Genomic DNA, 26120 nt, shown 5'->3' on the forward strand with positions numbered 1-26120 from the left:
CGCGCCGCACCGCGCCCGACCGCCCACTCCCGCCGCGGCACCACCCGCCCCCGCCCCCGCCCCCACCCGCCGCGGCAGCCGCGGCGGCGGCGCGTCACCAAACATGCGGTGCTCGTAGCCGGTCGGCGAGAAGAAGACTGCGCCGACAGAGACGTTGGACCAGGTGGAGAGGAGCGCGGTGCAGTGCCGGCCCATGAGCACGCTCTCGACGAGGCAGTCCTCGGCGTTGGCCCGCGCGTCGAGGGCCGGGTCGAGGTGCGCCGCCTTGCCGGCCGCAGACAGCTCCACGCTGAGCGCCGCGACCCGCAGGCCAGCGGCGGCGAGCGAGCGGCCGAGGGCCGCCTTGAGGCGCGCGTCGTCGGAGCAGACGAAGGCGCCGCCGCAGCCGAGGCTGGAGCAGTGCGCGGCGACGTCGATGGAGCAGCGGGCGACGTCGAGGCCGTTCGAGGCGCACTGCTGCAGCTTGTCTGTGCGCCGAACGTGCACCGCCAGCCAGCCGCGCCCGTCGCCCAGCCCGAGCTCGTCTCGCGCGGCCTCAACGCGCCGCCGCAGCCGCGGCCGCAGTCGCACCCACCGGAGGACCGCGAGGCGGCCCGCCTCGGCGCTGCCCTCGTCCAGCCTCCCGCCCCGCAGCCCTCCTCCTCCCTCGCACGGCTCGGCGCACTCGTCTGCGCCGCGAAAGGACCCCATCTTGGAGAAGAAGGGCTCGCCGTACGCCACGCTCACATCGCACGCCATCCCGCCGCCGCCGCCGCCGCCGCCGCCGCCGCCGCCGCAGAGCGCCGCCTCGAGCGCAGCCGCGTCCGGCAGCCGCGCCGCCTCCGCCTCCTCCTCCGAGCCGGCGCGGCCCGGCTGCTCGAAGAAGCTGTTCCAGGCGTTGGGCAGCGCGCGCGAGCCGCTCCGGTGGAAGAGAATCCGTTCGTCGGTCCAGTCGATGAGCAAGTGCACCGGCCTCCCGGTCGCCGCGGCGGCTTTGGCTTCCGCCTCGAGGAAGCCAAGCGCCCAGAAGAGGACAGAGAAGAGGCCCTCGCACCAAATCTCGGCCCGCCAGACGGAGACGCGCCCGCCACGGTGCACCGCCGCGCTGGCTCGCTCGCAGCCCTCGAGCAGCCGGGAGCAGAAGCCGTCACGCCGAACGAGCCTGCCTTCGGCGACGGTGCTTGTGGCGGGTGGTGCGGCAGCACCAGTGCCAGTGCCAGTGCTAGTCCACGCGACGGTGCGGCGACCTGCGAGGTTTGCGCAGCCGGCCGCAGCCTCGCTCACTACCGCCGGGCGCAGCGTCGCAGCGTCGGGAGCGAGAACCGGCTCGCCCACTGCCAAGCGCTGGCGGGCGCGGGTAAGACCGAGCGCCCTGCGGAGCGCCGTGTACAACGTTCCCTCGGCCTCGGCCTCGGCGGGCACGCGCAGCCACTGCTCGCGGCCACCACCGAGATTTACTTGGAGCATCGGCCTGGCAGAGGATGGCGGTGACACGGCGTTGCACATGCGCGAGGGCGGAGAGTTCTTTTTTCAGACAACGTATTTCTAGTTTCTCTTTCTTCAGAAACCTTAAGAAAAATAAGAAAACCACGCGGAAAATCGATGACACGTAAGTAACGCCGACCTGCGACGCGCCAAAAACACAGCACACCGGCACACAGTCCTCCTCACATGCTGACGCAAGCGCGGCTCCACGATGTGGAGCGAACTCGTGGACGCCCTCAGTCGTCCCGGATCCACATCGTGGCCTATGCGACGCCCGAGTCGGGCGCACTGTTGCAGTGCTTCCTGTGCTTTCTCGGCCAGATGCTTCAATCGGACTCTACGACAGAGTACACGGTGGAAATCCACCGCTCTGCATGGCGGAGGGTGCGCCGCAACATGCTCTCGCGAGCAACGTATCGGAAATGGATGCGAACCACGAACGGCAGCACGCCCCCTCCACTAGCCAACGGGGAGTACGGCGACTATGTTTGGCGCGATGCGACCCGACAAAAGGTGGCGACCACCCTCTCTGTGGTTCGCAAGGCCAGCGAGGGCGACCTTCTCCTCTTCACCGATGTTGACGTGCGCGTCTCGCCACCCCGCCATGTTCGCTCTCTCTGGCCCACTTACTTGATTAAAACAGGTGCGTATGCCGCCGCAGGTGATGCCTCTGTCCGCCTACTCCGGGCTCATCCGTGCCCTCACACCCACCGGAACCGGGACCGGCACCGGCACCGGCAGCGCCGCCGCGCCGTCGGTGGCGTTCATGCGCGAGGACAACCGCCTCGAGATCGGCGGCACGGAGATGATCAACAGCGGCTTTTATTTGGTGCGAAACAACCATGCGGCGCGTGACCTATTGCAGCGCTGGATGGACGCTATCAACCGCGAGCCAGTCACGAGCAAGAAGATGATCAGCGATCAGGAGTTCTTGAATCGGCTGCTGCGAGGTGAGGCGTCCCCGCCGTCGCTGGCGCAAAAATGGGCCTACTTTGACTCTTCGAATGTGACCGCAACGATGGATTTGGCGGTACAGCCCAGCGCCATCGCATTCCATCCCGTGGGCAGGCAGACGGTTGGCTCTGACGCTGTCGAGATGCTCAACGCCGACCGAAAGCTCGCGGCCATGCGCCAGCTCTACGCGAGGCGGCGTCTCGCCGCCAACGACCCGTCCATGGCCACACGATGGCGCGCCCGCCCCGTGCCGGCACGATGGCGCGCCGCCCCGCCGCTCAAGCAGCCCCTCGTTGGCTCTGGCTGGAGGCCAAAAGAGTGAGATCCTGTTCATAGGTGCCCGTCATGCGAGCCGGGGTTCGCCAGCGGGGCGGCACGCCCAAGGCCTCAACGCATATAATCCTCTCTCTCTCTCTCCAGGTTCTCGAGGACTTGGGTAGATAGAGCGAGAGAGGAGATCGTGGTGTTACGCCTCTGAGTCAGTGCACGGACTTGGCCCCCTTCCAAAATCGACATGCCGTGCACGGGGCTTGGGGACACCTTCTGAAAAGTACTGACCCCTGGCTGTCAGGCTGTCAGGTGCTGTCAGGTGATCTGTCGGGCTGTCGCGGGGCAGCTGTCACGAAGCTGTCACGTTAGGGCCTGACAGCGACGGAGCCCCTCGACTGTCAGACTCTGCTGTCAGGCTGTCAGATACGTGCTGTCAGGCTGTCAGAGAAAGTGCTGTCAGCGCTGTCAGGCTGTCGTGCACTGTCAGGCGCTGTCCGGGGTTTGCTGTCAGGCTGTCAGACAAGAGGGCTCAGGAAAAGTAAAACACTGCCCGATGGGGAGGAACGGGGCGGACTACGGCTCTACGGGGATCGGCTGCTTACACACCGCCCTCTTCCCTGCAGCGAGCCCCCTCCAACCAGCCTCCAAGCAACCCACCCGCGCTAGGTCTCGGGGGGCGCAGGGGTTGATAGTCACTCCTCGAGTCACTCCCCGCGCGCGACCTCGGAAACTAGCCGGGGCAGTCGGTGGGAGAGAAGGGGCAGGCTCCGTGCACTGACGGTCGGCCGTCAGAAAACACGCCTGCGTGGATCGCGTCACACCAATCCTCGCTACCCAACGCGCCCAACGGATATCCCCCTCGAGAACCGAGAGAACACCAGCTGAAAAAAAATCGCAGCCCGAGATCGCCCGAGATCGCGCGATTTTCCGCAGCAAAACAAAACAAATCTCTCTCTCTCTCTCTCTCTCTCTCTCTCTCTCTCTCTCTCTCTCTCTCTCTCTCTCTCTCTCTCTCTCTCTCTCTCTCTCTCTCTCTCTCTCTCTCTCTCCGCAGCACCTCGGCCGGCACTCGGCGAGGTGGATGGGGTGGGGCGTGGGGGCGAGGGGGCGAAAGTGCTCAGTGCGGATTGTGCGGTAGATGGTGAGCTCGGGGCGCGTGAGCCGGACTTGGGGGCCGGTCGGCTTTCATTTCTCTCTGCGTTCTCGTGAGTGAGCGAGTGAGTCACACGTCACACACACACACACACACACACTGCGTTCTCGCACATGGATGGAGTGAGTGTGCGGTCGGTATCTCGACCCCAAACTGTCACTCCCCTCTCCCCTCTCTCCCGGCCGGGGTGGGGCGCGCGCGGGGGCGGCGGGTGGGCGGGATGTCTGTGGGGGCCCGAGAGCGATGTGCCACGAGTGTGTCCTGTTCAACATCGAAAGCTCTCAAAAAAAACAGTGTGTGAATGTTATAAACACGGACTAACTAAGAGTTTATAAACACACCTGGTTCACGACTATTTAAGACTATTTAACAGGATCGCCCGCTCCCGCGTGAAGTTCAATTAAACGCGCGTTTATTTGAACTGATAAACCTCGTTCATAAACTCAATAAACAGGGCCCTGTTCGCGCGTCCCTCTTCGATCGGTCGCTCGTCCCTGTTCACGCATTAACTCTTGTCTTTCGGAGGGACGGACGCTGGACCAGCTGGGGGGACGAAACCTGAATTCTATTCCCTCGGGCCGGGCCGCGGCTGCCGAGAGGAGGTCATGATACCCAGGCAGATCATCCGCTGCCGGCCGCGCGAGCCCGGCAGCACGAAGACGCTGCATCAGAATGGGAAGGGTGTCCCTATTGCCGTGAATGCAGAGCCTTAATTTTGGCATTGAGATTTGGAATCGGAATCGCGAGAATCGCGAATGGCAGACGCGCCTGGCTCGCCAGCGGCACGACCCCTTCACGCCGTCGAACGTCGGACCCAACACGCCAGGCAAGCGCGCGCCGACAGCCGCGATCTGGACGGAGAAGCAGTTCCTGCGCCTGCTGCCGGGCGGGCGGCGCAGCGCGCCGCTCATCGCCAAGGGCTTCACGCACGTCTGCGTGCTGCGGCGCGACTCGGACGGCAAGCCGTGCAACACGCCGCTGAAGCTGACCAAGAACAAGCTCGGCGGCACCTGGCTCTCCACCAAGGCGCTCGCACACGTCAGGATCATGAAGTACCGCAAGATCTACCGCGAGCAGCTCAACGAGCAGTTCCAGCACACCGTGGTGCGCGACACGCCGCCCAGCCTCACCGAGCAGGAGACGGCCAAAGGGCTCAAGGAGATGATCGACGCGGGCTTCTCGCCGGCTGAGCTGGGCATGGACCTGTCGACGCGGCGCAGGCCTACCGCATGGCGCTGATGGCGCAGAACAAGTCCAAGGGTGCGGGCTCCTCCTCCTCGGCCGTGGATGTGGACGCGGACTGAAAGAGGTGGCGGCGGCGGGGGGGGGGGGGGTCCTGATTGGGAAAAGTTCCCCCACGTTCGCGTATGATTCCCAGGCGCGACAGGAGTCCCTGCTCCGTATACACACGGACACGCGCGCGAGGTATGGTTGTGCGCCGTTTTTTCGAGAGTTTCTGCTTAACACAACAAAAAAAGTTTATGAACGATGTAAATTGTTTGTTTAGTTCATTTATCGGGGCGGTCGCCAGCGGCGCGGTGTTCAATTAAACACGGGTTCATAAACACCGTGTTTATAAACACCAAAAGCCCGCCCTGCCCGCCCGCTCGTAAGGGGTCTTCACCTTCACACTGGTCTGGCCACGGGCGGGCAATCTTCCCGTCGAAGGTCAAGCGGTCTCAACTTCGCGCTCTACTGCCCGCCCTCGCCCTCGCCTACCGCCTCCCGCCTCCGCCTGCCGACCCGCCGCCAGCTCGTCCGCCAACCCGTCGTCTCTGTCGCCTCTCGCCCGCCCACCATCGCCCTCGCCTTTCACCTCCCGCCGCCTCCCGCCGACCGCCACGCCAGCTTGCCTGCCGCCCTGTCGTCTCGCCTGTCGCCTGCCCGCCCTCGCCGCCTCTCGCCGACCACCACGCCAGCTTGGCCGCCGCCCTGTCGTCTCGCCTGTCGCCCGCCCGCCCTCGCCCTCGCCCCCTCCTCCTGCCACCACCCTCGCCTCACCCTCCCGCCGCCTCGCCGCTCGCTCGCTCGCTCGCTCGCTCGCCCGCTCGCCTGGCTTTCTACTTCTTCGTGATCGCCCGAATCTCTCCTTCCTCGTGATCCACCCTCGCCTCTCCCGCCGCCTCGCTGCTCGCTCGCCGCTTGCTCGCCCGCCCGACTTTCTACTTCCTCGTGATCCGAACCGCCACCACCCTCGCCTCACCCTCCCGCCGCCTCGCCGCTCTCGCTCGCCGTTCGCTCGCCCGCTCCCGACTTTCTACTTCCTCGTGATCCGAACCGCCACCACCCTCGCCTCACCCTCCCGCCGCCTCGCCGCTCTCGCTGGCTGTTCGCTCGCCCGCTCCCGACTTTCTACTTCCTCGTGACCCATCTCGCCGCTCGCTCGCTCGCTCGTGCTCGACCTCCTACTTCCTCGTGATCCACCGCCGCCACCCTCGCCTCGCCCTCCCGCCGCCTAGCCGCTCGTCTGCCGCTCGCTCGCACGTTCGCGCTCGACCTTCTACTTCCTCGTGATCAACCCGCCGCCACCCTCACCCCCGCCGCCTAGCCGCTCGCTCGCCGTTCGCTCACCCGCTCGCGCCAGACCTTCTACCTCCTCGTGATCCACCCGCCGCCACCCTCGCCTCGCCCTCCCGCCACCTAGCCGCTCGCTCGCTCCTATCCGTGCCACGCCTATCCGTGATCCTGCCGTTACCGCGCCGTCCTTGCTCCTCCCTGCCGTGCCGCTCCTTCCTCCGTGCCGCGCCGCCCTTGCCGTTTAGCCCGCCGCCCCCCCTGCCGTCCGTTACCGCCGTGCCGCCGTACCGCCGCTCCTACAGTGCCACGCCCCGTGCCGTTTGTCCCGCCGTCCGATGCCCTGCCTGCCGTCTGTTGCCGCCGCGCCGCCTTACCGCTGCCCCTTGCAGTGCCGCGCCGCCTTTACACACACACCTGACCTCACTTCCTGCTTCGACGGGGTTTGTGTTGAGGAGTGACCCGTGCCGCCGTGTGCCCCGCCAGCGGCCTCGCTGGGCCAGAAAGTCGGCCCCGAGTGCCAGCAGCAGCCTCGTTGAGCCAGAACGTCGGCTCGCGAGGTGGGTGCTAGTATGAGCCCGATCCGTCGCAGTGCTCTTGCAGAGGCGGTTAGTGGTGCACTAACCCCGAGAAACCCTTCGGTTCACTCCTCATCGCAAACCTTGTCAGCAGTCCTCCTCCGGGAATGTACGTTAGAGCCACATACCAAAAAAAAAGTTTATAAACCCTGTTGAACTTCACACACTGAAAAAAAAAAGCTGCACGCGACCAGAAGGAGCGGCCGCCCGGCGGCAGCAGGCGGCTGACGAGCGACGCATAACAGGCTTGCGAGCACGTCGGTATCCACCCAGGTCGTACAAGGCGCAAACGCCGGCAAAGAATGCTCCTACTGATCGTGTCCAATGCGCCAGCCTTTGCCGTGGCGAGCCGTGTGCGCGATGTTTTCCCGTCACCTGACTTGACCGCGGAGCAGGTGATTGAGACGCACTTACAGGCTTTACAAGCGGGCGATAATCGGCGAATCTACCGCTTCTCCAGCCCAGAGAATAAGCGTTTGCTGGGCGTACCGCATTTCGAAGACGAGCGAGTCTGGCGGCAACCGCCTGAGTACGAGACGCTCCCCACATACAGGCCGCTCGTGCGGTGCGCGCGATTTGCCATCCTCGGCGCGCTTCCGCTTGACGCTGGGCTGAGCGCTCTCAGCCGCGAGCTGTTCCGTGTCCGGTGCTGGCCCACGGCGAGCGGCCGGGCGAGCCTCGGCGGGATGAGCTTTGCACTCGCGGGCCGACCTGTGGAGTTCGACTTCTTACTCGCGAGACAGCCCTTTACTCGCCCCGCGTGTTACGAGGACGACCCTATGCAGGGCGGCTGGTCAGCGGAGCCTCCCGGCGCAGGCTGCTGGATGGTCCATCACGTGACGCGCTTGGACGATCGCGACTTCGGCAGCGAGGACGAGGATGGCGGTGACGGCGACGGCGGGCCGGGAATAGCGCTAAAAGTGCCCGCCACCGCTGCCATTGCGCCATATCGCGAGCAACCCGTCGTCTCAGCAGTATGATACTGATAGCTGTGTGCGTGCGTGCGTGCGTGCGTGCGTGCGTGCGTGCGTGCGTGCGTGTGTGTGTGTGTGTGTGTGTGTGTGTGTGCGTGTGACGACTGTGTGCGCGCACACCGATAAAAAAGACACAACCGGTCCAGCCATCGATGTCGGACAGAGAGCCTCAGGCTCAGCGACGTCAGAGCGAGAGGCGAGACGCCAAAAGCGCGGCGCGCGAGCCGCGACGCGGCGCGAGCCGCAGCCGGGCCGCGGCCGGCGCCGGGCGGCCCCCGCCGGCCGCGGCGCCCGCGCGCGGCGAGCTGTGGCGAGCTTTCATTTATCGCATATCGCGGTATCTCGATTCCTTTTCTCCATCTCGTTTGGAGAATACAGAATTTTCTTCGGTAACCAAGCTTCGGCTTTGGAAAGCCGACCGACACTCGACAACACCGCGTAGCTACAGCTACCCTCAAGCTCCTTGCGGACCAGTTTGACCTGACTCAACTAAATATCCACTCTCTCTACGTACATGCACCGGGGCGTGCAAGAGGACTTCCCGTTGAACTCCCGTCTCGCAGCCTCTGCGTCTCGACCCCCAGCGGCTGCCGCGCCTCGACGTTGTTGTGAGCCGCGCGCGGAGGAGGCAATCGCAATGGGGCCTCAGCGGCGGGACCGCTTGGTCGGCCGGGCCGCGGTCGCCTCATCAAACAGGGCGTCGGCCTCGTTTGCGGCGCCTTCCTCGTAGCCGGCGCGGCGCGTGGCGTCCGCCTGCCACTCGGAGCCCGTGCCGAGCACCTCGACCTCGAGCTCGACGCCGAGCGAGCGGCCCTGCCGCACGGCGTTCTTTTGAAAGTGCTTTTTGCCGACCAGCGCGCTGCGAGCAGGGGAGAGCGGTGTGGAGATGGCCGCGCGGGCGTGCAGCGAGGCTTGAGAAGGGGGGGAGGGGAGGGGAGGGGGACGGGGGGCGCGCCTCGGCTCCACCGCAGTCCGCTTGCCCACCACGTCGGCAGCCACGCTCGGCATCTTGGGGTCCGTGCCGCTGGCCGCGCCGCCGGGCCTCGAGAAGAAGTCGTTCACACCTGGGTGGCGAGGGGAGGGGAGAGGGCCTCTGGGGCTGGCGGGGCGGGCTCGCGCGCAAGAAGCGTCGAGAGAGGGGCAGGGCGTGGGGAGAGGGGAGAGGGGCGGGGGGCAGGGGCGGAGTCGGAGGGGAGGGGAGAAGGCCTTGGGGGGGCGGGGGGGGGGGAAAGCGCCCAGGGGAGCAGCTACGAGGCAGCGGGCTACGCAGCTCTCCCAACGCGTGGCACATCTCCCCATATCTCCCCGTATCTCGCCCACCTCCCGGCGCGTGAGCCCGCACGCGCCACACTCCGCCCGGCAGCCTCGCGGGCCTGTCCGCCCCCTCGCCGCCCTCCTCCTCCTTGCGCGGCGCGACTGCACTGTCGACCACCTCGTCGTAGACTGCAGCCTACTCACGCAACCACCACGCGCCTCGCTCGCCGCTGGCTCGCCCCCGGCTGCCGCGCTCTCCCCGGCAGCGCGGCCGCCTCGACCTAGACCCGCAATACCGCACCCTCACGAGGAGCGAATCCCAACCCTCCGCCGCCGCCGCTCCAATTCTGGCACCGGCGTCGGAATCTGCGTCTCCGCAGGCCCCGCCTCCTCCGTCGGCGCAGCAGCAGTGGGCGACACCCGCGTGGAGACGGGCGTCATGTCGCGCAGGAAGGCTTGGCCGCCTCCGCCTCCGCCCCCTCCGCCGCTGCCGCCTCCGATGGCCGGGGAGGCGGCAGCAGCCGCAGAGGCAGCAGCCGCAGAGGCGGGGTCGGGGGCGGGTCTGGGGGCCGGCGGCGGCTTGGCGGGCGGCTTGGAGGCTGGCTTGGCGGCTGCAGGCGGCGCGGCGGCGGCGGGCGGCGGTGCGGGGGTGGGGAGGGGCTGGAAGTGGTCGAGGGAGGCGTGGAGCAAGACGAGGCGGACGAGGCCGGCGTTGAAGGCGCGGCCGCCCGCCGCGGCGAGGTCCGCCAGGGTGCTCTCCGCGCTCACGCCCTCGGGCATCACAAACCTGCCACGCGGGGAGGGGAGACGGCTCCACGCCACCCGACCCGCTCCCCTGTCCGCCCCCCCCCCCCTCCCCTCCCCCCCTCCCCTAGGCCCTCCCCCTAGCCCCGGCGGGAGTGCGCAGACTCGAAGCCGGCAGAGACGTGCGACGAGAGCGAGGCGGCATCGGCCTGGTCCGCCTCGACCACCTCGGCGCCCATGAGCGAGAGCAGCGACACCGTGTGCCCTCGGCTCGACGCCTCCCCGCCAGGCAGCACCGCCAGCTTCCTGCCTCGGAAGAGGCTCCTCCTCTCGGGACGGACGGCGTGGCAGCCGGCCGGGATGTCCGGCTGGGTCGCGTCGGTGGGGGAGCAGCCCACGGCGCTCGGGTCAGGCAGCGGCTCGGCGGCGGCCTTGCGCGCGGCCACCCGCTCCACCCAGGCAGGCGCGACCACCGGGCAGCCGTGCGCGAGCGCCAGCATCAGCTTTGGCGTCAGCTTGATCTTGGACATGACGAGGTGGGAGGTGTGGCCGTCGGCCCACTCCTTGCTCGCGCTCACGCCGACGAGCCGCGCGGCTGCGGCCTGCACCACCTCGGTGTCCGCCTTGGACAGCCCCGAGTAGCAGAGCACGAGCGGCTCGTGCCGCACCGTCAGCACCTTTGCGCCGAGCGAGAGCGAGGCCCCGTCGACGAGGCTGGCCGTCCCGCCTGGGTCAACCTTGGAGTTGTCCACGGAGGTGCCAAACTTGGAGCCGAGGTCGGTCAGCCTGAGGGTGCGGCCGTCCTCGCCCACACGCAGCTCCAGGTGCTTGCGCGATATGGACTTGTCGCCGGTGACGGTGACGTCGGCCGACTCGTGCCGCCCGACGGTGTACGGGCCCTCGCTGCCCGGCACGGGAAGGCGGCCCAAGGTCTGCGACCCGTCCGCGATGAGCCACATGGATTGCGCCTCCTGGCGCCAAGCGGCCCAAGCCGAAAAAGAATTTGCGGGGTGAAAAATTGGGCTTAAGTTTTTCGCATCACAGTTTTTCGCATCACTTCATAGGGGAAGCAAAAAAATCGAAAGGCTCTGTACGTTGGTACATGCTACACACATGCACGTAGTGTATGCCATGGAGTACATGTCGATGTAGACTTGTTCAATCCTCTCGGTGGAGCTCTCTCTCACCTCAGTCGAGCTGCAGCCCCGCTGGAACGCGATCGCCCCACGCGGAGGTGAGCACGGCTTTTGAGGCGTCGTCGAGCCCGTTGCCCGACAAGACGACCTCGGTCAGCAACAAGTTGGTGGTGAGCGCCCTTGCGAGGTGGTGAGCACCCTCCGCTCCCAGCGCGTTGTCGCCGAGGTTGAGGCTGGTGAGGACGCGGTTGTCGGCGAGGGCGCGCGCCACGTGCATCGCGGCCTCTGGCCCGATCTTTCCGCCGGCGACCTTGCCGCCGCCGCTCGTGTCGCTCAAGTCCAGGTCGAGAAGAAAGTCGTTGTCCGGCCCGAGCCGCTCGGCGGCGCGCGCTCCCCACCCGCCTTGCGCGCGCAGCCATGCGAGCGACGCCTCCACAGAACCCTCCGCCGGAGGGGCGTCGCCAGCCGCGCTCACGACCGGCAAATAGATCCCGTCCACGACGTGGACAGGCCCTCCGTGCGTGCGCCCGAAGTAGGTGCCCGCAGGGATCGTCTCGGCCGACGCCTCCGCAGGGCCCGCAGCCTCTGCTTGCGTCGCGGTGGGCTTCGCCGAGGCTGCGTGCTCCTTGAGCACGGCGGCGACGGCGCCGATGGTCTCGCCTGCCGCGCGTGCCTGACGCGCGTATTCGGACATCGACATGCGACCTGCCGCCAGGTCGGCCCGCATCTGGAGCGCCGCCGCGCTTGCCTCGCTCGCCATATCACACGAATCGCACGTCCTCGAAAAACGCAAAGGCGAACAGCGTGAATTCAAGAATTCAATCGCGGTAACGGAGGGGCACAGCTCGTTTATCACCTTTCTTCGTGGGACCCAGCGGCTTCCAATTTTACTCGACTGTCGTGTGCGCGCTTTGGGGCGTGGGGCGTGGGGCTGGGTGGGGTAGGCGTAGGGCGTGGGGCGTGGGGCGTGGGGCGTGCGGCGGGGCCTGGGGCGGTTGCCTGATGGCGTGGTGGTGGACGCATGAGTTTGCGATGAGTTTGCGAAACGGCCGACACCGCGATCCGTGGGCCTCGAGCCCGCCAGCGCCTATGGATGAGGCCCGCAAGGCGGCTATGGCGCGAGCGAATGCCGCTGCTCTGAGCAGGGCTCTGAACTCGACTGGCAGCAGGGGCCGGAGGGCGCCTCAGCGGGGCGGCCACGTGGCCCGAGGCGCACGCGGACGGTCTCAGCTCCCACAGCCTCAGCACCGACAGCAGCCGCAGCAGCCCCAGCCGCCACCACCGCAGCAGCCTAAACCACCGCATCAGTCCCAGGAGTCACAGCTGCCGCTGACACGGCCTCCGCCCGAGACCCGGCAGCCACCGCGGCCGTCGCAGCTGCCACGTCCACCTCAGCCGACTCGGTCTCAGCCGGCACCTCCATCACCAACGTCACAGCCCCCGTACCCACAGCCAGCACAGCCGACACCATCGACACAGTCGCCACAGCCACCACCGGCATTGCAGCCGCCGCCGCCGCAGCAGCCTCCTCACCTGCAGCCGCCACCGCAGCTGCCACCACAGCCGCCACCACAGCCGCCGTTGCAGCAATCTCAACCCAGGCAAGGAAAAGGTGGGCCGCGGAGACGCCAACAGCCGTCGGGCCCGGCTAGCGAGCCCCACGAGGCTGGCTTCTCCTCCGCCGGCCCGAGCAGCAGCCGTGGCCCGAGGCCGGCCGAGTTGGAGGGCAGCAGCCGCACCGCCGCGGTCAGCCTTCCGCGGATCCACCCGGCTGCCCAGAGCGGAATGGTGCAGACGTCAGCGCCCATGCCACAGGCAAGGCAGCTCGCTCAGACGTCCCCAATACGCACGCAGAACAGGTGGCTTTGGCATGGCGCAGAGGTAGACCGGGAGCCGGTTCGCAACCCGGCGGCGGGTGATGCATGGGCTGGTGCGAGGCCCGTGGCGCAAGCGGCCACGTCGCACGCTGGCCTGCGGGGGCGACTTCCGCTCAGCTCCGCCGTCCATGCGCACGCTCACCACCACGCGAGCAGGGACTTGCCGACCCGTGCGCCGTGGGACCCTTCACAAGAGGTGCTGCCCCTCCGCTCCCGCACCAAGCTCGAGGCAAACCGGCGGCCGCCAGCGATCCAGCTTCCTGGCCAGCTGCCGGCAGCCGGGGAGCAGGCGATGGGGCGCAAGCTTCCGTCGCCCTTCAAGCTCGGTGCCCCAGCGTCATGGCGGGCGCCGGCTGTGAGCACAGCCACCGTTTCGCTGACGTCGAATCCGTCGTTCCACGCCGCCATGGATCGCTCCGCAAATGGCGGATCCGCAGCCTCTTCGTCGCAGACGTCACTCTGCCGCTCAGCGGCCGACAGCGATGCGTCGAGAGAGCCGGCCCTTCACCAGACGTGTCGCTCTCCTTCACCGGTTGCCCGACGCTCGGCGCACCACAGCGGCAAGAGCGCAACATCGCCTTTCTCGGAGGATGCATCGCACTTGCCGCTCTCACCAACGGCAATGCGTAAGCAACTTCACTCGCGTGAGCTCTCGGCGCCCACGGCGTCGGGCATGAGCCGACCACCGAAGGTCGCCATCAAGCTGGCCAACCAGAACCACGCTGCTCCGAGGCCCGAGAGGGCTGCGCCTGCGGCGGAGAACGAGCCGGCGTCAGAGGCCGCCACCAAAGCAATTGAGAGCGAGCCGAAGGTCGAGGCCGACGCGCAAGGAGGCGGCGAGGGCAGCGATGCTGGTGCTTCTTCCGCAGACGCCGCAGTAGTCGCAAAGGACGTCAAGGCTGTGGACGAGGGGGGCGATGCTTCCGCCCTCAAAACACTCGTCTCCGAGCATTTGCAGAGCCCACCCGCCGGCACTCTGCAGCAGAGGGCCGACGAGGCGCTGATGCTGCTGCGATGCGGCTGGGATGGACCGCGGCCAGTCGAATCAGCTAGCGAATGCGTCGTTCGCTCGCTCACCTTTTGTACCGCGCTTGCTCGGCTGGCCCTACAGCAGGGCTGTCGGCAGGGCGCGCTTTTTCAGGCGTTGACCGCCCACTTTGCGGCCATGGCCCGAGAAACCCCGGCAGTCGAGGTGGCGGCCGAAGCCGAGGAAGGGGCAACAGAGGGCCAGGCTTCACCCACGCCGGGCGAGGACGCGGGCGAGGACGCCGAGAGTGTGAGCGAACCGGGAAGTGGGGCGCATGCGCGGCGAGAGCTTACACAACGCTCCGCAGAGGGCTCTCGGCCGACTGCCGAGGATGGACCTCTGCGGGGAATTGGAGGCGTGGAGCTGCTCATGTGCTCCGGGGCCGCCGCGGAGCTGCGAAAGACGCTCCGCATCAAAATCGAGGACGACAAGGACCTCGAGACGGCGCGGCGAGCGTTTGCTGAATGCGGCCACTTCCTGCTCCTGCTCAAGGAGGAGGCGACCGCGCGTGCCCTTCCAGAGGACGAACTGCTTCGCCTGCTTGAGGCCGGAGAGGGATAGCTCTGCACCTGTCGGTCTGCTCTGTCTCTGAGTCGTGACGTTTTTAAACATTACGCGTGTGTTTTGGTAACGTACCTCGAGGTATGTGTTTTCCCGCATGTGCACTTCAGAGCATCGAACCCCCCGGACCTCCCACGGAGGGCTGAACCTTCCCCCTCCCAGCATCCGATGACGCCTTCTTGTAGTAGTCGGCGCTCTTGCCTGCCTCCTCCTCAGCAGCGTCCACGCCAAGTGCCTCTCGCATCGAGTCGGAGAGGTAGATTGGTGGTGAGTTGAGATCCATGTCCTGGAAGGCGCAGAGGTAAACCGTGTCGAGAATCGCCTCGAAGACGTTGGAGATGCCTCCTGCGACGAAGAAAGCGAGGACAAAAACGGTCCCAGCAGGGTAGAGCGGCGTGTGCTTCTCGGTGAAATCTTCTTGCCCGTCGAGATAGAGGAACGTTGCAACCGCAGCGATGCAAGGGGTGGATAGGCCGAGCAAGACACCGCACAGCAGCCTCTTGACGAGATTGTTCACGGCGGTCTGCGCCGGGTACTTGATGATGAGTCCAAAGGTATCCTTGCACGCGACGCAGAAGCAGGTGCCGTCGATCGCAATGTTGACGTAGGCGTAATACGACACGAACTCGATGGACTTCTCGAGGCACCAGAGCGCACACATGGCGCAGCGGAAGGCCATCTTGACGAGGCAGTTGCCGTCCGCTCCAGCCTACCCGGGTACCACCAAAAGAGTCGGGCTCAGAAGGAAGGGTGCTGAGCTTTGTGTGGCAGGGGAGAGGCTGCGCAGCCTGCTTGGTTGCGGAGTGGATGGAGTGCAGCGCAAGCCGTATAAGTTGGCATATTGTGATGGTCGCCGCTCCAAACGCGAGCGAACCAAGGTGGCGAGAAGATACGGTCCATGCTGCATCGAGCAGCTTGGGGACGCCGCAAAACGCAACCCACCCCTTGCAGCACTTTTCCGCGCCGCAGCATCCATCGTTCTGCGCGTTGGTGGTCACAAACCAGTAGGCAACGGCGGCAGACATGGTCGTGTAGTCGCAAGCGTGGATGAATTGGATCATCCAGAGGGTGCCGGCGACCTGGCAAACCGCAAAGAGCGCCGTCAGCGAGTCGCCCCCCCAGACGGACGGGTGACATATGACCGCGAGTGCAAAGATACCGTAGACGAGGGCGCCAATCAAAAAGGTCAGCTCGACGAACGGCCACACCATCAAGGCAGGTAGCGTCGAGAAGACTTTAGTCGCCTCCTCCGTGATGGCGATGGTGCGCACGATGGCCTTGTAGGAAAAGCAAATCCAGAGCAGCAGCATCAGGGTCACTGCGAGAGCCACCACGGCGAGAAATCCGTAGAGGTCCTCGTTTGAAGCGGACGAATCGCCGCCGAGGAGCGCCACCTCGGCACCGGAACCGGAGAGGACAGCAGTCGAGTTGGCTGGGCCGACGAGCCAAGAGGGTAGGACAATCCAACCAGCGTGCGCGCAGAGGAGAAAGTCGAGGAAGCACATGCCAAGGATCAGGAGCGTAACCAACAGCCAGATGACTAAGCCCGCCAGAAAGTAGAGGAGCATCGCGTAGACGAAGCCCAGGAGCACAGGCATGGCCACGCCGAGCACAAGGACGGTCGACAGAGAGTCGAAGACCGACTCAGCAAACGCGAGTGTGAGCGCCACGTACGACGCGAGCTTTCGCGTGAGCGCATCGGTCTCGTCGTCGCCGTCGGCAGAGCGGAATGTCTGAGCGGTGTCAACGCGCACTTTCGCTTCGCAAGCCTCCTTCTGTGCGTCGGTGAGCACCTCGCGGGCCTCACCCCCTCCGCCGTGGCTGGCGGCGGCGGCGCTCATGCACAGTGCAGTCGTGCGAACAGAGGGGGCAATCCTAGGGGCAGAGGAGAGGTAAGAGCTCCGTGAGAGAGGGAGAAAGCGCGAAAGTCCGACCCAATGTCTCTCTGCTTGTGAGCGTGGTCGTCGTTTTAGTTCTTTCACCCGCGGCGACTGGGGTCTACTGTTTGCGTCCATGTGCCAAAACAGAGGCACCTACGGCAGCAGTGCAAATCGCACTGAGCCCTGGTCTGGCAGCCTGACAGCAAACCCCGGACAGCGCCTGACAGTGCCCGACAGCCTGACAGCGTTGACACTGCAGCGCACTTTCTACTGACAGAGGCTGACAGCACGTATCTGACAGCCTGACAGCAGAGCCTGACATCAGAGGCGACCCGTCGCTGTCAGGCCCTAACGTGACTGCCTTACAGCTGCCCGACAGCCCGACAGCTCACAGTGGCCTGACAGCAGCGCTGACAGCCCGACAGCCCGACCAGCCCGACAGCAGCACCTGAGCAGCACAGACCGTACACAGGCCGTGCAGCCTCTTTCTTGTGCCCCATGAGGGTATAACAAAACTATATTCATGCAAAGACATGTGAGTGTGGTCCATGTCCATGTAGTCATGGGATGGTCATGGGTCTCTCTCTTCGACTCTCTCAACCCTCCCGCCCCACCTCTGCGGACCCGCGGCTGTGCTACTACAAATGAAGCTACCAGCTAGCCTTCTGGGGCCCTACAGTCATATATGCCTATACGGCGTCTGGGTGGGGGTGGCCGCCGCCGTCTGTGCCGCCGCCTGCGCTTGCGCCTGCGCCGCCATCTGCGCTCCCCAGGCGGCCGCCGCTGCCGGCGTGATGGTGGGACCGGAGGCAGAGTAGAGACTAGAGTATGTGTAGCAGAGTCCTGCTGGTCTCCTCTTGATAGTGTCATAAGTGTGGCTGGTGTGTGTCAGAGCCTGACAGCACCCCGACAGCACCACCTGACAGCACCTGACAGCACCGGCCCTACGTTTGACAGCAGCAGCAGCCTGACAGCTCCGACAGCTCCGACAGCGTCTGCCAGCAACACCCGACAGCTCCGACAGCACCCGACAGCTACAGATCCCCTCTGATGTCAGACACGCACCCGACAGCACCCGACAGCACTGACAGCACCTGACAGCTGGTCTGACAGAGGCACCTGACAGTGCCTGACAGTGCCCGACAGCCCGACAGATCACCTGACAGCACCTGACAGCCTGACAGCCAGGGCTCAGAAATCGCAGTCTCTCGCCACCGACCTTCATGCCACTTCGCGCGGTCGTCCCACTCTCGTCGTTCTTTCTCTCTCTCCCCTGCCCCGCCATCCTCTGTGCCTCATCGCCGTCTCCTCGGCCTCGTTCTGCGACGACGCTGACGCCTGCCGAGCCCTTCTCGCGGCTTCTCTCGAACGGCTCCCGTGGTGTACCTGTGTTAGTGCCAGTGCGCGCCAGTCCAGTGCCTAGTGTCGTGCCGCGTAAAACGGCGGCAATTTTGACCGCGCAAGACAAAGGGTGGCTAAGGGCTCTGCCCGCAAGGCGCCCGCGTCGGCGACGCGGTACCATTGACTAATCCCGGAATACACACCCACACGACCAAATAGCGAAAATCCGATTACCCTGCAAAAAGAAAATTCCTTTTCGATTTCACGAAACGATCGCGGAAAAGCGGGACCGGCATCGCGACATCGGGGGTTCACCGTATATGCCGAGCCTGCTCGGCCTGCCATGCGCGCGCGCGCCTCGCCCGAGCGCAGCCACCTGCGGACCTGGCCAGCCTGTTCCTGGCTCGTGCCCAGCCTCTCCTTCCGCTGCCGCCGGCCTCGCAGTCCCGCCAGCCATCACGCTGCAGAGCCCGCGTAGACGCCACCGACGCCAATTCTGCAGCCCACAGCCCTGGCAACTGAGGGCGAGGGCCAGCAGTATACGACGACGACGACATCTCACACCCCGCGCTGGCCAGCGCCATCAGCTCCTCACGGCCCGGCCCAACCTTCCCTTCCCCACCATCGCCTCCAGTGCCTCCAATCAAGTCGCACCTCTCTTCTTCAGCGAATGCAGCGGCAGCACCACGCCAGAGGCCGGGCCGACTGGCGGACCTGCATGCATGCCCAGCCATGCCCCCCACTCCCCACCCACTTGGATCGATCAGCTGACAGCTCCACCAGCTCCCACCACCCCGCGTGTCGTGTCATGAAGCATGATAGATAGACATAGAAAGCATGAACCATCGAAAGGTCTGGTCTCCAAAAAGAGCTCTCGGCGGGCTGCGCGCGCCCGCGCCCCGCCCCTTTTTGCGCAGCAACACCTTAAATTTCATGGCCCTCCAAATTCGGGTCGGAGCGTAGGCCGTAGCGGAGTGGGCCCCGAGTTTGAAAAGGGCGACGGACGCTTGCGTCCTAGCCTCCAACAACGCCTCCCCGGCGCAGAGGGGCCCCCGGAGGGATGCACAACCGAGCTTCGATTGTTGCCTTCTTTCCCCCCCCCACTGCTGTGGCTCACGGCGCCGCCACACGTGCGTGCACACACATGCTCTCCATCACCACACCCGGCTATTTGGACGACCAGAACCGCGGCTGCATCGACTGGAGCGAGGGCCTCCTCGCCTATGGTGCGCAGCACATGGTTTGCATCGTGCAGCCGTCGACTCCGCCACAGCTGCTGCAGTGTCTCGCCGGGCACATGCACAGTGTCGCGCATGTGGCGTTCGCGCCACGTGAGACTGGCGCGCCCAGCCTCGGCGGCGAAGGCCAGGGCCCACTCCTGCTGGCTTCTGCAGACGTCACCGGAAGCGTGCACCTGTGGGATGTCTTGCGAGGCGCGCTCCTGGCGCAGCTGACGGCGCCGGCTGGCGGCGGCAGCGGGAGCGACAGCGGCAGTGGCGGCATCCTCTGCCTGCATTGGCTGCTATCGCGGCCTAACCACCTCCTGGTCGCCTCCCGCGCCGGCACGCTCGTGCTGTGGCAAGTCTCTGCCGCTGGCCGCGCCGCCACCGCCCTCTGGCAATCTTCGCTGACGGAGTCGCCCACGCTCCTCGCAATCGACCGGCACGTCGCCGACGGAGGCCGCATCGCCGTCCACACGGCGCCCTCACCCACCTTGCCCCTCCCCGCCAGCTTCTCGGCCTCCGATGCGCTCCCCCGGCGCCAGCCCGGCCCAACCCCGTCGCCAGGCGCGCGGCGCCCTCTACCAACTCTCCGTCCTCCCGTCCGAGCCACCGAGCGCTGTCGGCGCGTCCTGCTCGCTCACGCGCCACGTCTCCGCCTCCGGCGCCGCCTACTCGCCCGCCGCGGCGCTGCAGCTGCTCTACTCACCCCACCACCAGGCGCAGGTCTACGTGCTGCTGCCGCGCGAGGCTCTCGCAGCCGGCCGGGCTGCGGCCGAGCTAGGACGGGGCAGCTCCAGCCCGAGGGTGGACGCGGCGTCGCCTGTAGGTCGTGCTTGCGGATCTCGAGGCCGGGCTTCCTCTCACCTCGGCCCGCCACTGCGCCGCCCTGCCTCGAAGGCGGAGGCCGGTCGGAAGGAGGTCGTGTACCGTGTAGGTTTCGCTCGACCGGACCGACCACCCCTTCTGGCAGCTGCTCCTGCCCGCCTGCCTGCCCGGCATGCTCCTTGGGCTCCACACCGACGGGTGCCTCTCCGCCTGGCTCCGCCGCTCGGACGGAGCCTCCGCCGGAGGGCGCGGCCGCCGCGTCCACTTTTCGTACCGTTCGATGGCGCCGTTGCTCAAAGGGCCCGGCAGCGCGCTGCGTGCCGTCGCGGCCGCACCGCCCGCACACGAGGCGTTCGCGGGCATTTCTGCCGACGGCCGCTGCTGGGTCTGGTCCCTCGCCTGCGCCGGCGGCGCGGCTGCCATCCTCCCCGCCGCTCTCCCTGCGGTGGCGGCAGGCGCCGGCCATGGCGGCGACGGCGAGGAGCGCGGCGAGGGCGCGCTTGCGTCGAGCGCGGAGGACCCGTGGACGATGGCGCTCGTCGGCATCGTCCCCTCCATCTCGTCGCCGATCCGTTGTCTCGCGGTGCAGCCAGCGGCGCTCGGCTCTGAGCAAGAGGAGCCGCAACCAGCGCCCGCGCCCGCACCCGCATCGGCGGAGCCGGCTACGGCCGGCTGGACCCCGCCGCCGCCCTTGCTAGAGCCGTCGTCGGAGGCGCCGCTCCCATCGCCACCCCCATCCACAACGCCGATCTTTTCCCTTTTGGAGAGCTCACCTCCCCCGCCCCCCCCGCCCCCGCCTCCGCCTCCGCCTCCGCCTCCGCCTCCGCCGCCTCCGCTTCCGCCGCCGCCGGCAGCAGCAGCCGTGGCCCAAGCACAGCCGCCATCTCCACCCGGAGCCGCGAGCGTGCCATCGCCGCCGCCATCGCCGCCGCCCGCTGCGGTCTCCGAGACGTTCGTCGCCGTCGGCACCGAGTCGGGACACGTGTTGCTGCTCCGCCCCTCGTGCCGCACCGTCGCCTGTGAGTTTGCGCTCCACCAGAGCCCGGTCGGAGGACTGCTGTGGGCGAGCCCTTCGCTCCTCCTCTCCTTCTCGAGCAGCGGCGGCGGCAGTGGCGGCTCCTCCGCCGGCGAGGCTGGGGGCGGCACCTGGCGGAACGTCGTGCTCGCGCTCTCTCTCCCCGAGGGAGACGTGCGCGAACTCGCTCCTCCGCGTGGCTCCGAGGCGGCGCCGCTGGTCGGGCTCCGCCTCTCGCCCTCGGGCGCGCGCCTCCTCCTCCTCTACCGCGAGGCGCCGCCGCGGATGCTCGACACGCGCACCGCTGCGTCTGTCGGCGGGCACGTGCTCCCGACGCTGCCGCCCGCCTCTGCGGTCGAGTGGCTCCCCCCTCTCTCGGCTACGCCTCTCCCGGCTACGCCCGCGTCTCGCGCCTCCGCCCCGGGAGCCGCGGTAGCCTCGGCGCCCTCTCGAGGCAGCGCCGACAGCTCCACGCCGGACGCGCCGGCGGAGGCGCTGCTGCTGACGATCCCGGACGGGTCGACGGTCGAGCTCGAGGTGCGCGGCTCTCGCATCCTCGCTCGTCGCAGCGCCTCGCCGGCAGCGGTGCTCGCCCCGCCGCCTCGCGCGCCTGCCTCGGCTCGGTCCTGCCTGATTGCCAGCCCGCTGTCCTCCGCAGGTGGCGCCGGGTCTCGTCACGGCGCTCGCTCGCGGCGGCCAGTGGCTCGTCTCTGGCTCGGCAGAGGGTGCGGTCTGTTTGTGGCACGCCGCGGTGCCGGAGGCGCGCCGGCTGGTCGCCACGCACCGCGGCGTCGTGCGCGCCATCGGCTTCGACGACGCGGATCAGCCGACGCAGATGCTCCTCCTGCTCGGAGAGGGCGAGCTCACTCTCTGGCGCTTGCCCGCCGGGCCAGGCTGGGAGCTGCAGGAGCCCGCCTCGTCGGGCCGCGCGCCGGCGGGAAGGCGCCCGCTCTGCGTCGGAGATGAGGCTGAGAACGGCACCTCTTCACACCTGCAGCTGTGAACAGGCGCCCGCTCTGCGTCGGCTTCTCTGCCTCGGGGCAGCCCCTCGCCGCGTACGAGGGCGGCTGCTTCGTGCTGCTCCGACCTGGTGCGCTCGGCCCCGGCAACTGCCCCCTCGGCTCGCGCACGTCGCTGCGCACGCCGCGCTCGACGGCGCTGCTGCCGCGCCGCGCGCACGCGCAGCTGCTCACGCAGCTGATGCACTCGCCTCCTCCCGACTCCGGGGAGGCGGCCGCCGGCGCCGGGTTTGTGCACCCGCGCGTGGCGGAGTGGCTGCCGCGCGGGGCGCAGCAGCGGCTGGCGGTGCCGATGCCACGCGCGTTGCGCTGCGCCGCGATCTCGCTCGAGCTCGGCCTGTCCAGCCGATGGAGGTTCTGGTCGCTCGTGGCGTGGCGGCTGGCGCTGCCCGAGGAGGAGGTGGGCGAGGCGGCAGGGGACGAGGAGGAGGACGGACGCGGCCCAGGGGAGCGGGCCGGGGTTCCTGAGGCGAGCGGGATGCGCGAGCCGCCAGCCTTTCGAGACCGGTCCATCGCGCAGGGCGAGATCGTCGGCCCCTCCACCGCAGCGGCCGTGACTGCAACCGCGAGCGAGACCGCAAGCGTCGTCACCGCCGCCGCCACTGTCGGCGGCGGCGGCGAGCTGTGGGCTACGTTTGGTGTGCTTCGGAGCGCAGTGGCGGTGCGCGCCGATCGGTTGGCGCGGTTGGCGGAGCAGATGGCGGCGGCGGCGGCGGCGGGCGGCGGCGGCGACAGCGGCGGCCTGTCGACGGCGCGCCGCGCCGCGCACCAGCTAATTGGCGCTGGCTCCTACGCGGGCGGCTCGGACTTGCTGCTCGGCCACAGCGGTGCGGAGGAGTCCGACTGGCTGCTCGGAGTCGTCGCTGCAGGCAGCCCGCCATTGCGGTTGCGGTCTGTGTCGAGGGCCGCCCCATCGAACCACAAGCGGTGCTGCAACACCCGTAGGCGCGGTCTCGAGAGAGGCGGCCGCCGCAGCGGCGCACCGTGCGGCGGGTCGGATGCTCGAGGCGGGAAAGCTGACGGAGGCCGTCGCGTTACTGTGTGCCGCCGGCCTCGGCGGCGCCGCCGCTGAGCAGCTGCAGCTCCGCGGGAAATGGGAGGAGGCGGCGGCGCTCGCGCAGGTGCCCGCCCCTGACGCTCTCGTCGCACTGGCCGTCCCATCATCCACGGCGCCTGCCCCCCCCGCTCGCGCAGGCGTGCTTGTCGCCCAAGGAGCGGGCGGGCGCCCTCCGCCGCTGGGCGGACTACTTGCGCTCGCGGGGCGAGGGCGCACGCTCAGTGGAGGTGCTGCTCTCCCTCGGCTGCTTTGACGAGGAGCGCGCAGCCCCCCCCCGCCCCCCGCCCGCCCGCCCGCCACGCCTCTGCTCCACACCTCGCGGCGCGAGTAGGCCGCCACGCGGCTCGTCGAGCTCGGCGCCTATGAGCTGGCTGCTCTGCTCGTGCGAGCCGTCGGCGAGGCGCGCCCGCATCAGCGCTCCACGAAGGGCGCCCAGGCTAATGGAGGCGGCGGCGGCGGCGGCGGCGGCGGCGGCGGCGGCGGCGGCGGCAGTAGTAGCGCCGGCGTGGCGCAGCGGAGCTACCTCGAGTACAGCGCGGCGCTCGCGCGCCTCGGCCTACCGTCGCTCGCACGCGAGTACATCGAGTTGGCCGCTAGCGAGGGGGTCGGCACGCCGAGCGCAATCTCGGCCGCCGAGGCGGAGACGATGCACGAGCAGTATGTGTCGATGCAGAAGCGGCTCGAGGAGTTGCGTTGATGGCCCGACACAGCTCGTTCCCGTCCGCCCCGGCACCCCGAAAGCGAGAGCTCTCCCCTCGGGATGGTTGAGCGTGTGGTGCCCCTCGGATCAAATGGCAGTACGTGTACGTTCGCACTCGTGGAGCTCACAGTACACAGAGTAGTATGTGCAACGATATTGACTCAGATCTCTGACGTACCTACATATACGCCTACCCTAAGTTTCTCCGAGACCTCGCGAGCGGGGCCGGCTATTCACAGCTGGGCAGTGTGGTCTGGGCCGGGCAGGGCAGTGTGGGTTTCACACCCGGGGTAGGTAGGGGATCGGACAGGGCAGTTGTGCGGCACTGTGCGGGCAGGGCAGTAGGGCAGGGCAGGGCAGGGCAGTTGGGGTCATAATTGCAGGGCTGAGATTCGGGATCTCAGGTGGTGAAAAAAAAGGGGAGACAATTGCTGTGACATGGAATTTGAATAACAATCTGAATGAGATGTGTGAAGAGGACGGCCGACCGACGAATTACACGCGCGAGCTGGCGAGCTCATCTGCATCTCAATCAAATCTCAGGGGATATACCCAAGATATACCCCCCCACACAGCTCCTCTCCTCCATGGCTTCTGCCTTCTCCACGGTGCTCGCCGGCCCAAACCACGCTTGCTCCCGGCCCCTCACTCGCTCGGACGCACCCTGACGCCCACCCGACTCGCGCGCGCCGAAGACGAGACCTCTCTCCGCGCGCCCGGCCCTCCTCGCCTGCGGTGCACAGCGACTGTCCCCAGACGCCAACATATCGAGCCGCCCGGGCCTCCGATTCGCGCAACCGCTCTCCCCGCCGGGCACAGCCCCTCACGGCACCCACACGCCCTAGCTCAGCACGCGCTACCACCCGCTCACCGCCCGGCCGGCCCTCCTCGCCTGCGGCTTTGGCCTCCTCTGCGCGCTTCTGCCAACCCACTCCCTGACCGTGCGCGCGCAGGGCATCGACGAGTGGAAGTCCCCCTCCCCGCTCCGCAAGGGCGAGTCCAACCTGGTCGACCGCTCCAAGACGACCACCAAGAACCTCACCCCGATCGGCCGCGTCGACCCCAACGGGTTCGCGGAGCTGCTCGGAACGGACGTCGACGAGGAAGACGAAGACGTCGCTGGCGAACCCGTTGGTGGCAAGGCGGCGTCCAAGGCGACCCGCGGATCCACGCCGTCGGCCACAAACTCGGTGCTAGCCGCCTGCACGTGCAGTTTCGGCCCCCTGCTCGCCGCTCACAGCCAGTCTCGCGCCCCTGTTCAGGGCGCGACGGTCAAGCCCAAGACCCCCAAGACGGTCAAGACGGTCGACCCCAAGACGACCACGACTTCCACGCCGAAGGGCTCCGTCTCCGCCTCTGGCTGGCTCTCGTGGCCCAAGCTCTGCTGGCCGAAGGTGCTCTGCATCATCTGCACCTGCCTCATCGCCGCGAGCGGCGGCGCCTTCGCCTACTTCTCGCACGGCTCCGACGGGCTTCTCCCTTCAGTTGTTGTGCCCGTTTCGGCTGCGCCCGGGTTCGAACGTCACGCCGGCTTCTGCGACGTAAACGGCGGCAAGTGCCAGGAGGAGTACAGGGGCTTCGGCGAGAGCGCCGAACTGTGTGAGCAGCGCTGCCTGGAGTTCCCAGCTGGCGCCAGGGCCTGCACTGCCGTCGAGTACTGGCTCCTCACGAAGCGCTTGCCGATGTGCAAGCTGTTCACATGCGAGGGCGACATCACGCGCGCGTTGAAGGCGCCGGCGAACAACGTCGAGTGCCTCGTCAAGACCGAGAGTTCGAACGTGGCATTGCGCTCGAGCTTTGGTGGTGCCGGCGGCGGCGCCTCGCCCTCCCCGCCGCCGCCACCCTGTCCTCCAGCGCAGCTGCCGCGTCAGCAGACTGGCTGCCGGTATCGGACGTCGCGTCGTCGTAGTCCGTGTTCCAGAACTGCGTGGCATTGCACTGCGGGTCGAGGTCCACGATCAGAACCTTCTTGCCCTGCTTCGCAAACGCGGCTGACAGGTTGATCGTAATGGTCGTCTTGGACGCGCCGCCCTTGTAGTTGTAGACGCAAACCTTGACCGTCATCTGCGAGGCGCGCGCGCACACGACCCGCCAAGGCTGCCGGCACCAACTTGATTCGCGGATGCGCGTCCACCGGCGGAGGTATGTGGGGTGCCGAATGCGAACGGGGGTGCTGGATGCGTTGGGCGACCCGACGGGCGTTGTTGTTCATAGATAGGTTGATAAGAAACAAGAAGCTCACATCGCACAGACAGTGAGAGCCCCCACCTGTCCCCCCTGATCGTTCTTCCAAAATCCTTGCTCGGGCAGGTGGGGACCCTGTCCTCGTCCCATCCCTCGTTTGGCGGGTCTGTTTTCTTTCTTTCCTTCCGAGGGCGTGAAAAGCCGAACCTAAGGATTTCTTACCTCCTCCCGTGGAGTTGTCAACTAAAACCCGCCTGTCTTTCCCCGCCCGGGAAAATTTTCCTTTTTTCTCCCCTTTTTTGCCCGCCCGTGGGGGTCCTTCCCAGTCTTTCCTTTTGAAAACCGGTTCCGGCTCTTTCGCTTTCCCGCC

At 67.2% G+C, this 26120-nt stretch overlaps 4 protein-coding genes across 4 annotated transcripts in view; 2 read left to right on the plus strand and 2 right to left on the minus strand.

Annotated features, from left to right (window-relative positions):
* Nucleotides 1–7235: 7235 nt before the first annotated feature.
* Nucleotides 7236–7913, plus strand: EMIHUDRAFT_218048 (hypothetical protein; the record flags this gene model as incomplete). Its single annotated transcript, XM_005760373.1, has 1 exon — nucleotides 7236–7913. One exon carries the CDS (start codon nucleotides 7236–7238, stop codon nucleotides 7911–7913), a length of 678 nt encoding a protein of 225 aa, XP_005760430.1.
* Nucleotides 7914–8271: 358 nt separating this feature from the next.
* On the minus strand, nucleotides 8272–10893 carry EMIHUDRAFT_465691 (hypothetical protein). Its single transcript, XM_005760374.1, has 5 exons — nucleotides 10071–10893; nucleotides 9516–9948; nucleotides 9228–9442; nucleotides 8863–8971; nucleotides 8272–8766 (listed from the first exon to the last, which is right to left on the minus strand). Exons 1-3 carry the CDS (start codon nucleotides 10862–10864, stop codon nucleotides 9362–9364), a joined length of 1308 nt encoding a protein of 435 aa, XP_005760431.1. The 5' UTR covers nucleotides 10865–10893; the 3' UTR covers nucleotides 8272–8766; nucleotides 8863–8971; nucleotides 9228–9361.
* Nucleotides 10894–14612: 3719 nt separating this feature from the next.
* EMIHUDRAFT_218054 (hypothetical protein) lies at nucleotides 14613–16347 on the minus strand (the record flags this gene model as incomplete). The annotated part of the gene is made up of 2 exons (XM_005760375.1): nucleotides 14613–15215; nucleotides 15445–16347. The coding sequence occupies 2 exons, from the start codon at nucleotides 16345–16347 to the stop codon at nucleotides 14613–14615; spliced, it is 1506 nt and encodes a 501-aa protein (XP_005760432.1).
* A 2524-nt stretch (nucleotides 16348–18871) lies between these two features.
* Nucleotides 18872–26120, plus strand: part of EMIHUDRAFT_106349 (hypothetical protein) — a gene marked incomplete at both ends in the record, with an annotated part of 8098 nt that continues 849 nt past the window's right edge. The window contains 9 exons of the mRNA XM_005760376.1: nucleotides 18872–19417; nucleotides 19515–19673; nucleotides 19885–21327; nucleotides 21449–21708; nucleotides 21798–22636; nucleotides 22755–22930; nucleotides 23004–23093; nucleotides 23198–23527; nucleotides 24412–25369. Of these exons, the coding sequence (XP_005760433.1) occupies nucleotides 18872–19417; nucleotides 19515–19673; nucleotides 19885–21327; nucleotides 21449–21708; nucleotides 21798–22636; nucleotides 22755–22930; nucleotides 23004–23093; nucleotides 23198–23527; nucleotides 24412–25369 (4801 nt within the window). The remainder of the gene's footprint in view (nucleotides 19418–19514; nucleotides 19674–19884; nucleotides 21328–21448; nucleotides 21709–21797; nucleotides 22637–22754; nucleotides 22931–23003; nucleotides 23094–23197; nucleotides 23528–24411; nucleotides 25370–26120) is intronic.

The sequence above is a fragment of the Emiliania huxleyi genome, assembly GCF_000372725.1.
Source record: "Emiliania huxleyi CCMP1516 unplaced genomic scaffold EMIHUscaffold_76, whole genome shotgun sequence".
Lineage (NCBI taxonomy): Eukaryota > Haptophyta > Isochrysidales > Noelaerhabdaceae > Emiliania > Emiliania huxleyi.

What these genes read in the sequence shown, in the direction of transcription:
- EMIHUDRAFT_465691 (XM_005760374.1), bottom strand. Translation starts at nt 10,864, where the DNA reads ATGTGGCTCATCGCGGACGGGTCGCAGACCTTGGGCCGCCTTCCCGTG. An exon ending in CACGTCTCTGCCGGCTTCGA is followed by an intron (nt 9,949 to 10,070) that starts GTCTGCGCACTC and finishes CCCGCGTGGCAG; the next exon opens with GTTTGTGATGCCCGAGGGCG. An exon ending in AGACGCAGATTCCGACGCCG is followed by an intron (nt 9,443 to 9,515) that starts GTGCCAGAATTG and finishes TTGCGGGTCTAG; the next exon opens with GTCGAGGCGGCCGCGCTGCC.